Source organism: Primulina eburnea, chromosome 12 (genome assembly GCF_022965805.1).
Source record: "Primulina eburnea isolate SZY01 chromosome 12, ASM2296580v1, whole genome shotgun sequence".
Lineage (NCBI taxonomy): Eukaryota > Viridiplantae > Streptophyta > Magnoliopsida > Lamiales > Gesneriaceae > Primulina > Primulina eburnea.
Genome location: NC_133112.1, coordinates 615,792 through 628,629, shown reverse-complemented (window position 1 = coordinate 628,629; position 12,838 = coordinate 615,792). Strand labels below are relative to the sequence as shown.

The following is a 12,838-nucleotide window of genomic DNA, read 5'->3' as shown; positions in this document are numbered from 1 at the left end:
TTCGAACGACGATCCGTGAATAAAAAGAGGAGGAGTTGTTAGATCCAATGTCATGGACATTGGAAAACGTGTTTGTTGGCACTTGCTTCCTTCGAAATTGTCTACGTATGTACGCTAATAACGTGACTAAAACAATTTTGGTAGGATTTGAAAAGTCAAGCAAGGCATGCGACAAATTTAGATACTATCCAATCACATGGTTATAAATTTTCTTATTTATCAAAAGTTTGTGTGTAACAATTTTGGGCAGGCCATGGTTTTGTATTATTTTGTTTTGTTTGTGCCCAAGAAATTAGAAGGAAAATGAGTATAACCCCTGGTATGTATGTATCTTTTTGTCCCTCTCGATCGAAACATGTACATCCACCAATAAATTACGAATTTAAAATGGAAAAAATCTAAAGCAAATTTCACTTAGATAAAATTATCAGTCACACCTCTAGGTTGTGATTAGTGTCCAACTAAAAGTTATTTTTAAATTGTTTAGTACACATTTGAACATTGGGGAATGTACCATGATCACTTTTAGGCTTAGATTATTTAATTTATAAAACTAGCTTGTCCTTTTAACCTTTTCTCTTTATATTAATAATGGAATTTAAACGCACATTCCAGTCATCTTTAAATCAACCAATTTCCCTTTTTTTATCATCCAGGAAAAATGAATATTACTCTAATTATTTTAGGCATCTAAATTCGTGAATGGCATGTTAATATAAGATCAACGGTGATACATCGATAGCAATAATCTGAAATATCAAATAAGAATTAGGATTGATGCGATCACTAAATTAAATATATTTAACTTCCAAGATAAAATCAAACTCTGGAAAATAACCTCATCCTAATTGTTTATCATGAATTTAGTATAATTATAATAATAATAATAAAGTTACCTATTTATTAAAAATAAAAGTTAGCTCGTCAAATTGAAGTCTGAATATGAAAAATCAAAATCCATGAAGATTCTTCTGAGAATATGAGTGGAAGAACATCTGATATTGTATAGAAAATGATAATTTATAATTAAATATTTAAATAAACGAAATTTAGCAATTAAAAGCAACAACATTATGTTAAAGAATGGCAGAAAATATCAGTAAATTAAATTTTTAGGGGTTCATTGAATATTTTATTTTTAAATCCTAAAATCCCAATAAGAAATTATTTAAACAAGTTTAAAATGCAGTAATTTTATTACTCAATACTATATTAATTGTATATTATAACTTGTATACTTAATACAAGAGAATAGCTCGTCAAAGTTAAAAATAAATAAATATATATATATATATATATATATTTATATATATGAATCATGATCATTAACAGATCGAATTGATTCATAAAATTTTATTATAATTCATAATTATTATTTAGACAATATACATATATATATATATATATATATGAATGATGATCATTAACAGATCGAATTGATTCATAAAATTTTGTAATAATTCGTAATTATTATTTAGAAAATGATAATGCAATCATATTAAATATGTAATTGTACAAATAATATATGAATTAATATATGAATTTCTGAATTTTCAAAAAGTAGATTAGTTATTATAGTTATGATATATGAAAAAACATTACATTTCTAAATATATAGGATATTTTTGTAAAAAAAATAATTGAAACGAGTATAGATGAGGAGATGGAGACATAGGTTTAAAAATAGCATTTTCAAATGAATGGGCCAGCTACGTTAATTTCCTCGATCGCTTATTTAAAAAAATGGCCCAAACAAAACTGGATCATCAACAGGTTACGAGAAAAATAACAAAAATTGGATCTTTACAAAAATTAGGGTTAGGGATACGACCTCCACTCCGCTCTCTCCCTCTATAAAATCAATCAATCGCCGCACCCTGTTTGCCACCGTTCTGTTCTGTAAGTGTATGCGCTTATTTTATGATTGATTCTTTCCCCACTTCCGTCAATTTTCTCGCCCCTTGCTTCTTCAATTTCAGTTCTTTGTTTGACAGAGGACTTAACATACTTGGAATTTCAATTTTTGATTTAAATGTTAGAGATGTAAATAAGGGTGAATGGCGATGATTATACAGTAATTCCTCGTACTGAACGCCGTTGTCACGGCTTGACAGACTCTTATACACCCATAGAATATGAGCTACCACCCTATTACATCTCTGTTATGTGTATATTTTGTTTTGTTTCTTGCATTTCTTCGTGATTTGTATGTTTATGTTGTTCCTGGTAGAACGGTGATTCGTTAACCTAATCCTGTTGAAAACAAGAGTCAAATCTTTGGATGAGAGTTTTTATTTGAATGAATCGAAATTTTTTCTACTACGTAATAAACTCATCCAGCCACATCCGAAGGGAATCTACATGAGAAAGCATCAAGTAATGCGTGCCTGCCTCTTGACCTTTTACAGATTAAAAAATCCGATCTTGTTTGAATTAGTGATCCACTTCAAATTTTTTAGAAGTAATTTTACATTGGAAATGCTCGATAAATTTGAATCTGGGAGTTAAGGTGATTGCATTTTATGCCTGTACGATGATTGAATTCTATTCTATCAGGTGCCACCTGTTTTATCTTACCAAGAAAGGGGCTTTGTGGAACTTATTAGTTGTTGAATAAGATCTTCAGTGTGTTTGCTTTTAATAATTCATTATGTAAATCAGTTCGTAGGTTATGTCTTATTCTCCTTGAAAACGCTTTCATTAATCAAGAAGCTTTATGTGATCGTCCCGACATAAATTTCTTCAAACCCAAATATGTCAGCATTGGATAGTCTTGTCAACAACATTGCTTCGTTTTCTCTTGAAAACCAAGCTATGCTAACTTTAATTAACAAGGCAACCGATGCTGATGTATTCAGGTTCAAAGAATTATCAAGACTTTTTTTTTAATTAACTTTGCTACCTTGAATGGATTCTGTTATTTTGTAGTTTTTTTATGAAATTTTTAATTAGGAGTTGGTTTTGTCAACGGCATAACAAATCACACCCTATTTGCTATGCGTAATTGGCCTCTCCTCATATCAAGCTTTGGTGGTGTTTAAAGCCCTTTTTGACAAAGTGTGCTAGAAATGAGGGTTACGCACACCTCCAAACTCATTGTTATATTGAGTCATGATGTCCTTTCTACGAATGGTGTTTTCCTTTTGCATCAAATATAATCTCCTCTGGATTATTTCACTTTCACTTCTCTCCTTGGTGTCATTTTCTGCCAGCACGATTCTTGAGTTTAATTTGTTAACTGATATAGTTATACCGTATTTATAAGCTTTGATTGATAATTCTATTTTAATTAACAAATTTGAGATACTTTGCATAATAATCCAATGTGCAAAGGAATATTTTATATTGGATCTATTGTATCTGATTTTTGTCTGGAATCCTAGCTGAATCACATTTTTTCAACAACTGAACAAGTTCAAGACTCGCAACTGGTGGGAGGCTTTGGCTTAGAATACATAATTGGTTAGGATCTCTGCTGGTTAAACATAAAGTACGGTGCTTTTGTACTAGGATAATTCTTGATAATATGAGTACTGGGAAATAGAGCAAAGATCATTATTTCGTCGAACAGGCGCGTATATTGCCAAGTTATGATTCAGACTCGAGCATTATATCGTTGCTAATAATATAAAGTTATAAAAAAAATTAGCCAACTTTTTCCAATATTTTACGTAAAATTACTTATCATAATCAAACGAATAAATTTGTACATATATTCGAATTCAGTAATTTGACCCATCTTTTGAAGAGCACTTCTTACACCAGGATGAAGTTGTATACGAGGCCAACCACCAAATTTTAACTTCACAAGAAAACAATAACTCTCGACGGCATACACGGCATACCCGACCAATACAAAGTCCTTGTTCCCAACCAACCTAAAGAAAAATGTTGACGTACGCAATACACCAAAGCATAACTCAGCGAGTGGACACAAATTCAGCACACAGATTTAATTATGCAATAAATGTCTCCCATCAAGATTAAACTACACAATAAAATGCAAACTTTGTTCCAAGACTTGATTACTTTCAAAATAAGTTGACCATCACAGTGTCGTGAACCATGGATTTTTTGCACCTGGAATCATGAGCTTGTCTCTCGTACTTGCTCCATCGTGGGTTTTGTTGGTCTCGGCCTGTGGGCTACTCCCGGCACTGCTGTTGGAAAGCGAACCAAACCCACCCCTCTGCAAAACTCCGGTAGGGGATGATGCCTGTTGAGAGCTATTATCCCTGCCCTCCATTAAATTGAGTGCTTTATCGTTATTGCACTCGATCAAGATATTATTTTGGTTGTGCAAAACCTCTCCAAGAGGCCCTCCAATGGATGGTTCCCACGAAATCGGAATCCAGTTTGTTTCTCTTTGGCTTTTTTCACCAGGCATCAAGCCAAAACCCAAGCCCATATGGATTGCCTGATGTTCTCTTGATAATGTTAATGGAGAGGTTTCAAGTTTATCGGTCGTGGGAGATGATTGAGGCATGAAAGCTGAAGTAACGACCGGGATAGAAATTGAAAGCTGTGTTCTGTTTGGCTGTGGATCAGATTGGAGCCAGGGAACAGCCGATCGTCGTTCAGCCAATATGTTTTTCGGCCACCCATCCATGAACTGCCGTAGGGAATGCTGTGGGACGCAATTGTCACGGTTGAAGTTAGAATCACAGACGTCCGTTGAGCTCCTGTTTAGAGGGTTGATTAAAGAATCAGAAGTTACTAATCCAAACTCTCGGTGAAAAGATTCATCGTCATATGCACTTTGCTGTTTGGAGATGGAACGCTGATTTTCTTGGAGACCTTTTCCAGAAGATGCCATGGAGAGAATTTCCATATGCTGATACACCCCACCGACATTATCCACGTTTGGAAGACTTCTATAAGGAAACGAAAGAAGGTTGGTTCAACATAAATGCAAGAAACACGACACAAAAACGACCTTTATAGATAATACTTCATGCCAATGTTTAGTCTTATTTCAGTTCCAGCGCGCATTTGGACGTGCCGACGTAATAGAAAAAAGAGTTTAACTTAAATCTTTAAAACCATTTACTCTCCACGACCCAAACTCAAGATCACAAACAGCAGAGATATAGAATGATGCTTTAATTTACCTATTGGCATTGGATACATCAACCTGCTGGTTATTGAGTTGACGATGAGAGAGACCAAGGCTGTTGGATACACCACCAGCAGGCACCACAGACGCGGAAGCGGATGAAATAATTGGCGTCGGCTTGACATTTGTGTTAGTGATACCGGAGGCGGAATGGCCAGATTGGCCTTCCACAGGCTTTCTTGAACGGTGGCGGCCTCTGTTCATATGCCGCTCACAGTATTTCTGATCAGTAACTGCATCCTTAGAGCATCGCCATTTCTTTCCATCTGTTCTTCGGCACCGTCCCGGCTCAGGATCAGTGTTAGGAAATCCAAAATGAAAGGCGCCCCATCCCACTGTTCAATAAACATCCAAGAAACCATTTAATACAGATACGATAACTATGATGTGACTCCACAATTCTACTCAAGATGCACCGGCTTGTAATGAATGCACAACTTATATACATGAAGCTTATAAATTGCGCGTCCCTCTCCAAAGTATAAGCACGGAATCAAATATATGCAGGCCAAGTGACAAAGTGGAGAATAAAGGAAACCTTTATATCTTGACACACGCACACACACTGAGAACTAACATATTTCAGCAAGTTGGAAGTAGAAAAGTAACTCACGGGCATTGGATCTAAGGCCAGAAAAGGTAGAGAAACCAGCAGACTCCAAAGCTTTCCTGATGGGATTCAAAAGATAGGAAGGTGTCGGAACATTCGCCACGATATATTTGTAGATCAAAGCTTGATGTTCTAACTCCATCCACTGTGATGGAGTAAAGGGACCTCTAACACAAGACAGTACCCCATGCATGCCAGCATCAGTCATCCCTATAGAGAAATTGCCCGAAGCAAACAATTCAAAAACATTTAACTTAAAAGGCGAGAAAAAAGATATAAAATTCTTGAACAATACTTCACTTTTTAGGAAAAGATGTTCATGTTTTTTCAACAAATCTTGAAAATTATTGGCGGGCACATTGTTACTGCTCATAGAAATAATATCTTTGGAAGAACAAAAGAAAGCAATAGGACCAAGAATCAGAATGAAACAGTTAATAAGTAGGGGATTTCATCCTGTAACAGTTCCGCCAACCCCACGTAAGAAAATCTTTCAACAAGAAAAGCAAATCAGTAGCATCTAATCTCTACACCCATCAAGAAACACCAAAACAAAATCACAAACTTTTCCCTTTATATATTAGTTCCAGCTTAATTAACCCCCCCAAATGAAGGAACCTAACCTACGTGTACGTGTCCACAGTAAACTCTCCCAAAAGGGATGCTCATCGCATATGGAACAGAAACTTTTGTGGGCTACGAAGAACAATAAAGATTCAAATTTTTGAATTAACCTGTGCTTCTACTAAATGAACTTGATGCAGGTTGACTATAAGGAAATGCTACATTCTTTGAGTTTGAGGAAGAGAAGCTGAGCATATGCTGGCCTTCAATGAAATCAGAGTTGTTAGATGTCTGCAGAGGAATTTTGAGCATTTCCTCACCACAGGAAGAAGTTTTGGCCACTTTAGTTTCCCTGAAATCTTCTTCAATCAAAGCCCTGTCTTGCTTGAAGAATCTAGATCCACAAAACTTATGCATCTTAATCTGGGCTCCATTTTCTGAATCAAAGCTGCCACTTTCAGAAGCAACAAAGCTTGAGCACCCCAAATTATCCAACCCCACCGGAACAAAATCCATACAGAATAAGAGCAACCAAGATTACAAGGAGCTAAAATGGACTAATAGGAGACCGGATTTGGAGACAGAAGCTTTTGTTGATCGGAGGACAGAACATTTTTGAAGTCTGTATCTTTTGGTGCTATGTTTGGTGACGAAGAGTTGAAAAGGAGAAATGACACACTGGTTTTGTTTAGTGAGTTTGATGTTTGTCAAAGGAATTATTGGAGAGAGAGGAGCAATACTAGTGCTAGAATGGAAGCTGTCTGTGATGCTTGTGACAAGCTATGTTATCACTTCATTCACTGTATATTATGGACATTTAAGTCTCATGCTGAAAAATCTGTCTATTTCAAAAAACGAAAACAAAAAAAAAATTAATCATTATTTCATAATTTATTATTCGTCAAGAACTTTATTGTGCCAAACATTGTCACATGATCAGCTGATAAAAATCTCACGTTCATTGTACTAGTGGTCAACTAGAACACACTGTATTTGTTTCATTAGAAGATACTTGTCCTAAAAATATCCACGGAGCCTCGATCTCACTTGATTCACGACATTACTCTATTAGTTTTTTTTATTTAATTAAGAAAAGTATTATTGTAATTTAGCCACCAACTTGAAACTTAATCATAATTATGGAATGTTGGAGTTAGATGGAGTACAAAGCATCGACGACTTCATTAGTTTTTGAATCACTCAAGCTTGACAAAATCAATGGTTTTTTTTCATATTGATCATAGTCAGGTTAAAACTGAGTAAGAATCCTAGGCTTTTTTTATATTTTATATATATAAAAAATAACTATTAAAGCACTGAACTTATGAAAATTAATGAATTAAAATAATTGATTATCCTAGGCTGTTTTTTTATTAAAAAATGACTATTAAAATATTGAAGTTATAAAAATCCAATGACATACTTGAGCAGTTCAAGCTGTATTATAGCCACTTTCAAGTCGAATTTTGATACGAAATAGATATTTCAAGATTTTGTTACATTTATTACAGTGCATTGATAATTTTTGTTTTATGACAATGTTCACGGTTTTTAATGAGTTGATTGAATGTTCCATCCGTATGATGTAAGGATACAGAATGAATAATAAATTGATACAAAGTAAAGTGAGATATTATGAATGAAAATTGGTTAAATGGGAAGGTGATGAAAGGGGCATTATAACAGATTATTATTTATGATTAAGATTAAAATTCATGTCTTATATTTATATAAATTCAAACGCAAAAATATAGAGGGAGAAATATTTTGGTGATTTTAAGAATTTGAGAAAGCGATAATACTGTATATAGGGGTTATCATAGATTATAAATTAATTAAAATATATTTTTATGAAAAGTTTTTTAGATGAAACAAGGTAAACTTTTTTCCTCCAACTTAAAATGACCGGTGTGGGGTTAGTTCTTAAAATATTTAAATTATACAAGCGATATTTTTTTTATGAATATACTGAGTCTTAATTAGAGTTTTTTTCCCAATTTTATCGTTAATTGGGTCAATACATAATAATTTTTTATGGCTTGATTACCATAGAAACTGGATAACAAATCAACATTTTAATTTCCGAGAAGTTTATTCCGCCATCAAAATTAATAAATTATTGTTTATATTGGTTCCAACCTTTCTTCTTATCCGAAAGTTACTAATTAATAATGGAGAGGGACACGAGATATTTTTTCGGATTTTATTGGCTCCATATTTCATTATATCGAATCTATATTATTATAGCTAGCTAGTACATGAATCCATTGGGATTTATGTCCTTTCAGCCCTAATTTTTTTTCAATTATTGATTACATATGATTTCCAACATATATATGTATATATTTAATATTTTGTATTGCATTACATTCGGTGTACCGAAGTTATAAGTAAATATAGGTGTGCATGGATTGGTGGATGTAGGGATTTGGAGCTTATATATGTAAATAAATCTAACCAAAAAATTAATGGGTTAAAGTTTGTAATGTAGCGATGGATGAGTGAAGAAAGGCAAGGCAGCCTACAAGTACAGTGAATTAGAATTGGTCTTTTATCAAATTCTTTAGGCAACTGCGAGTCAAATGTAGATAAGATATATAGCAGCCTAGCTAGCTGGTAAGCGTGCAGCCATGCAGGGTGAACCTAACCCTACTTGCATGCCCACCTAATATATAGTGTGCTTAAGTATTCTTTTGGACTGTATATATATAATATTTAATTAATATTTTTTATTTAAAGTAATTATTGCATGTGAAATACTTAGCTTTTATCATTCTAGTTTTGTGAGACAAACATAAAAACCTAGATTACTTACAAGAATTGGCTTCTGAAAGAGTGAAACGTTACATATAGTAAAAAAAGTGAGTATTTTGATAAAATTGCACTTTGGGTTTTGTGTTATTAAAATCATATAATTTTCGACAATTTTTGTAATTTCTCTTTGAGTCCAAAATCTATGTTTAGTGGTATGTATTAGACAATTAGTGCACAGTCGTTTCACTTGATTTTCTGTCGGTGAATGTGATGGAGAGATTTGATAAATTGAAGATTTATTTGTGTTTGTTTTTCCAAGGAAAAAAGTTATCATAATGATAAATTTCTGAAATGTTTAATTAAAAAAAAAGTCAGATTCTCGATCCATTGCGGCTGACATTTGATGGGACTTTCCGAGGCGTAGATGGAAATCGATGCACGCCTTGTAAAAACACGACAAATTAAATGCTACACCTATATTTATATATATATATATATAGTCCCATGGCTATGTCATTGTAATTTCTGATTAAATAATGTCTCAGAATTAAAATATGCCTGCGGTCCTTTGGCTCGGAATTTTTACTTTAATATTAAAATTTGATACATTTTATTATTGTTCGAGTAATGCATATATATCTTAATGAATAAATAAAAATAAGATAATTATATTATTTCAAATTAATTACCGTTTTATACGATATTAGATCGTAAACTGTAGTTTAGAATTGACTTTTTGCACCATTTTGCAAAGTCGATTGGACCAACATGATCTCGACTCCCGAGACGTTTGTTGCTTTCTCTATAGGTTGTTAATTTAATTTGGATAGAAAAATAAAATATTAAAATGGAACATTAAAAGTTTGTCTATTTCATATGAAATTTCGAACATATTTTATCTAAACGAACACAGAAATATCATTAATTGACAACTGCAGATGTGGTGTGTACCAAACGTTAAATAAAATGTGTTCGAAATTTCAAATGAAATACACGAATTTTTAATGATATATATATATATATATATATAAATTTATATTTGATACAGAGTACAATTACATTTAAGTTTTTAAAATTATTTTCTTAAAAAAATAAACAAGTAGTAGGATTAAGGATATAAAAGCAGATTGATTTTAAATGGAGGGATAAGGTGACAAATTATGTTTTCACGACTTTTATTCATTCGTTCATTTGGTTGAATATATAATTAATTAATATTTGGAATGTTGAAGATGAACCTGGATTAATCCAAGGCCGGAGTCCTTTGGATCGAATTCCAACAAGTTGTCACCCACTAATTAATTCAATCAAGGTATGAGTTAAGGCAACATACTATGCTACGCATTATTAAAAATAAAGATTGTATCGATCGAGGTGTTGTCTCTGTAACCTAAACACCCGAAAAAGCTTGATCATCCAAAAGTAAAGATTCTAATAAATTCGTCTCGCGTTTTCAAATGTATTTTGTAGTTTTATAAAAAAACAAAACTATAAACTTCAAATCCACGTTTTTCGTATCGACAAAATTTTGTGTTTGAGACAGATCTCTTATTTGAGTCATCCATAAAAAAGTATTATTTTCCATGCTAAGAATATTACTTTTTATTCTGAATATGGGTAGGGTTGAGATTCACTCATAAAATTTCATATTTATACAGTGTTTCATGTTAATTAAGATGGATTTTTCAATAGTTGAACAATTTGAAATTCATTTACTTTGCGTAAATAAATAAGTAAGATATGAATTTTGTTTTATTGTTAACATAAAACTATAATGGAAATCAATGTATTCAAATATCTCTCCAAATAGACCCTTATATATTTAGCTCGTTAATTTATCTTAAGGTTTGTCGGCCCATGATTTATTGTAGCCCGTTAGTTAAGCCCATTGGAAACAAATAAATTCTTCTAACCTCTATTGGGCTTTTCTCAGACTTAATCCTTTTAAAGCCACACGATTTGTAAAAATCAGACAAGATTTAAGTTGTGTTCGACTCCTAACTACATGTAATTAGAATAATTTCAGAATTTGATGCCATTTTGGGGAAGAAAGAGGATATAATAATAGGAACATATTACTAAATAAATTAATAAATAGATCCACACCTCATTAAAAAAAACTAGTGGTCTACGAATTATAGGGATTTTGGCATATCACTAAGAAAATCAAGGACCACACTCTTTTCTAATTCAATCAATCGGAACCATTTATTTATTTATTTTTTTTATCGGTTGTCATAATCCAAATATTCTCGAGAAATTTAGTGTTATGACAAAAGGTTGAACAAAAAAATATATAATTATAATATTGGCTACAAATTTTTCAACCGTATTTTTCGTTTTAAATATAGCCGATTAAATAAGACAAAAAAACTTGCGCGAGACGGTCTCACCGGTCATATTTTGTGAGACGTATCTCTTATTTAGGTCATCCATGAAAATTTATTACTTTTTATGTTAAAAGTATTACTTTTTATTGTGAATATCCTTTGGATTGACTCGTCTCACTAGGGATGGCAATGGGCCGGGGCCGGGGCGGGGGCGGGTTTGCCATTCTCATCCCCATCCCCGAATGCCATCCCCACCCCCATCCCCGACCCCATCCCCGTTTTTTCGGGTTCGGGGAATCCCCAAACCCGAAACTTCGGAGATCAACTTACCATCCCCGTCCCCATCCCCATTTCAAAAATATTAATATGGCAAGACGATGACGGATTCGGATATTTTCTCAAACCAAAACTTATTATTATATATTATTATTAGATATAATTTTAATATTAATATTAATATCAATATCAACAATAATGATATTATTAATATTTTAAAAATTATATTATTAATACTAATAATACTATTATTTTATTATTGATAATATATTTTCGGGGCGGATTCGGGAATTTCGGGGATGGGGATAGTAATCCCATACCCGCCCCGAACTATATCGGGGATTTAAAAAAATCCTCGAACCCGAACCAAAACCCGAAAAAATCGGGGATCCCCATCCCCGTTTCGGGTTTTCCCCGCGGGGCCCCAAACCCGCGGGGGAAATTGCCATCCCTACGTCTCACAGATAAAGATTCGTGAGGTCATTTCACAAAAGACCTACTCGTTAAATAATAATTAATAGTCATTGCAGAAATAAGTTATGAAACAAATATATGATATTTGAGCATCAACTATTTTATCTGGTATAAAATGATAATATTTTAAATATAAAAGTGTTCCAATTTTATTAATAACAACACTTGTTACACTTGTTTGAGTACTCAAATATCATGTAATAGTATCAGATCTGAAACATTTAATACTTAAATACCATATATTATTGCTACATTTTAATGTTTTGTTTAAGTTTTCATCTAAAAAAGACGTATCATTAATATTAAAACTTGTTTTATATGTTTCAGTACTCAAAAATCAAATATCGGTATTATATATAAAACAATTGGAACTCAAGAATTATATATTAATACAATATTTTCAGAGTGAGTCTCATGTGAGACCGTCTCACGGATCATAATATGTGAGACAGGTCAACTCTACCCATATTCACAATAAAAAGTAATATTCTTAGCATAAAAAGTAATAATTTTTTATGGGTGACCCAAATAAGAGATCTGTCTCACAAATACGACCCGTGAGACTGTCTCACACAAGTTTTTGCCATATTTTCAATTGTTTGTACCGATTTCATATGAGAAAAGATACGTGGACTCGGATAGAAGCTGATGATTTTAAAGAATTAATTCATCTTTCGTTTTTTCACATTTTATATGTGATAATATAAGGTCACA

General features: G+C 32.8%; 1 protein-coding gene, 1 long non-coding RNA gene and 1 other non-coding gene across 3 annotated transcripts; 2 read left to right on the top strand and 1 right to left on the bottom strand.

Moving 5' to 3' along the window:
- The first annotated feature begins 1,747 nt into the window (after positions 1 to 1,747).
- LOC140807030 (uncharacterized) lies at positions 1,748 to 3,568 on the top strand. The gene is made up of 2 exons (XR_012112613.1): positions 1,748 to 1,899; positions 2,557 to 3,568. It is a non-coding gene; the product is annotated as an uncharacterized lncRNA (long non-coding RNA).
- LOC140808563 (small nucleolar RNA snoR8a) lies at positions 2,057 to 2,146 on the top strand. Its single transcript, XR_012112980.1, has one exon. It is a non-coding gene; the product is annotated as a small nucleolar RNA snoR8a (small nucleolar RNA).
- Positions 2,895 to 7,075, bottom strand: LOC140807029 (growth-regulating factor 1-like). Its single transcript, XM_073163679.1, has 4 exons — positions 6,461 to 7,075; positions 5,730 to 5,936; positions 5,112 to 5,451; positions 2,895 to 4,874 (listed from the first exon to the last, which is right to left on the bottom strand). The coding sequence occupies exons 1-4, from the start codon at positions 6,804 to 6,806 to the stop codon at positions 4,049 to 4,051; spliced, it is 1,719 nt and encodes a 572-aa protein (XP_073019780.1). The 5' UTR covers positions 6,807 to 7,075; the 3' UTR covers positions 2,895 to 4,048.
- Between the last annotated feature and the right edge of the window lie 5,763 nt (positions 7,076 to 12,838).

What these genes read in the sequence shown, in the direction of transcription:
- LOC140807029 (XM_073163679.1), bottom strand. Translation starts at nt 6,806, where the DNA reads ATGGATTTTGTTCCGGTGGGGTTGGATAATTTGGGGTGCTCAAGCTTT. An exon ending in TTCATTTAGTAGAAGCACAG is followed by an intron (nt 5,937 to 6,460) that starts GTTAATTCAAAA and finishes ATTTCTCTATAG; the next exon opens with GGATGACTGATGCTGGCATG. An exon ending in GATGTATCCAATGCCAATAG is followed by an intron (nt 4,875 to 5,111) that starts GTAAATTAAAGC and finishes GTTTCCTTATAG; the next exon opens with AAGTCTTCCAAACGTGGATA.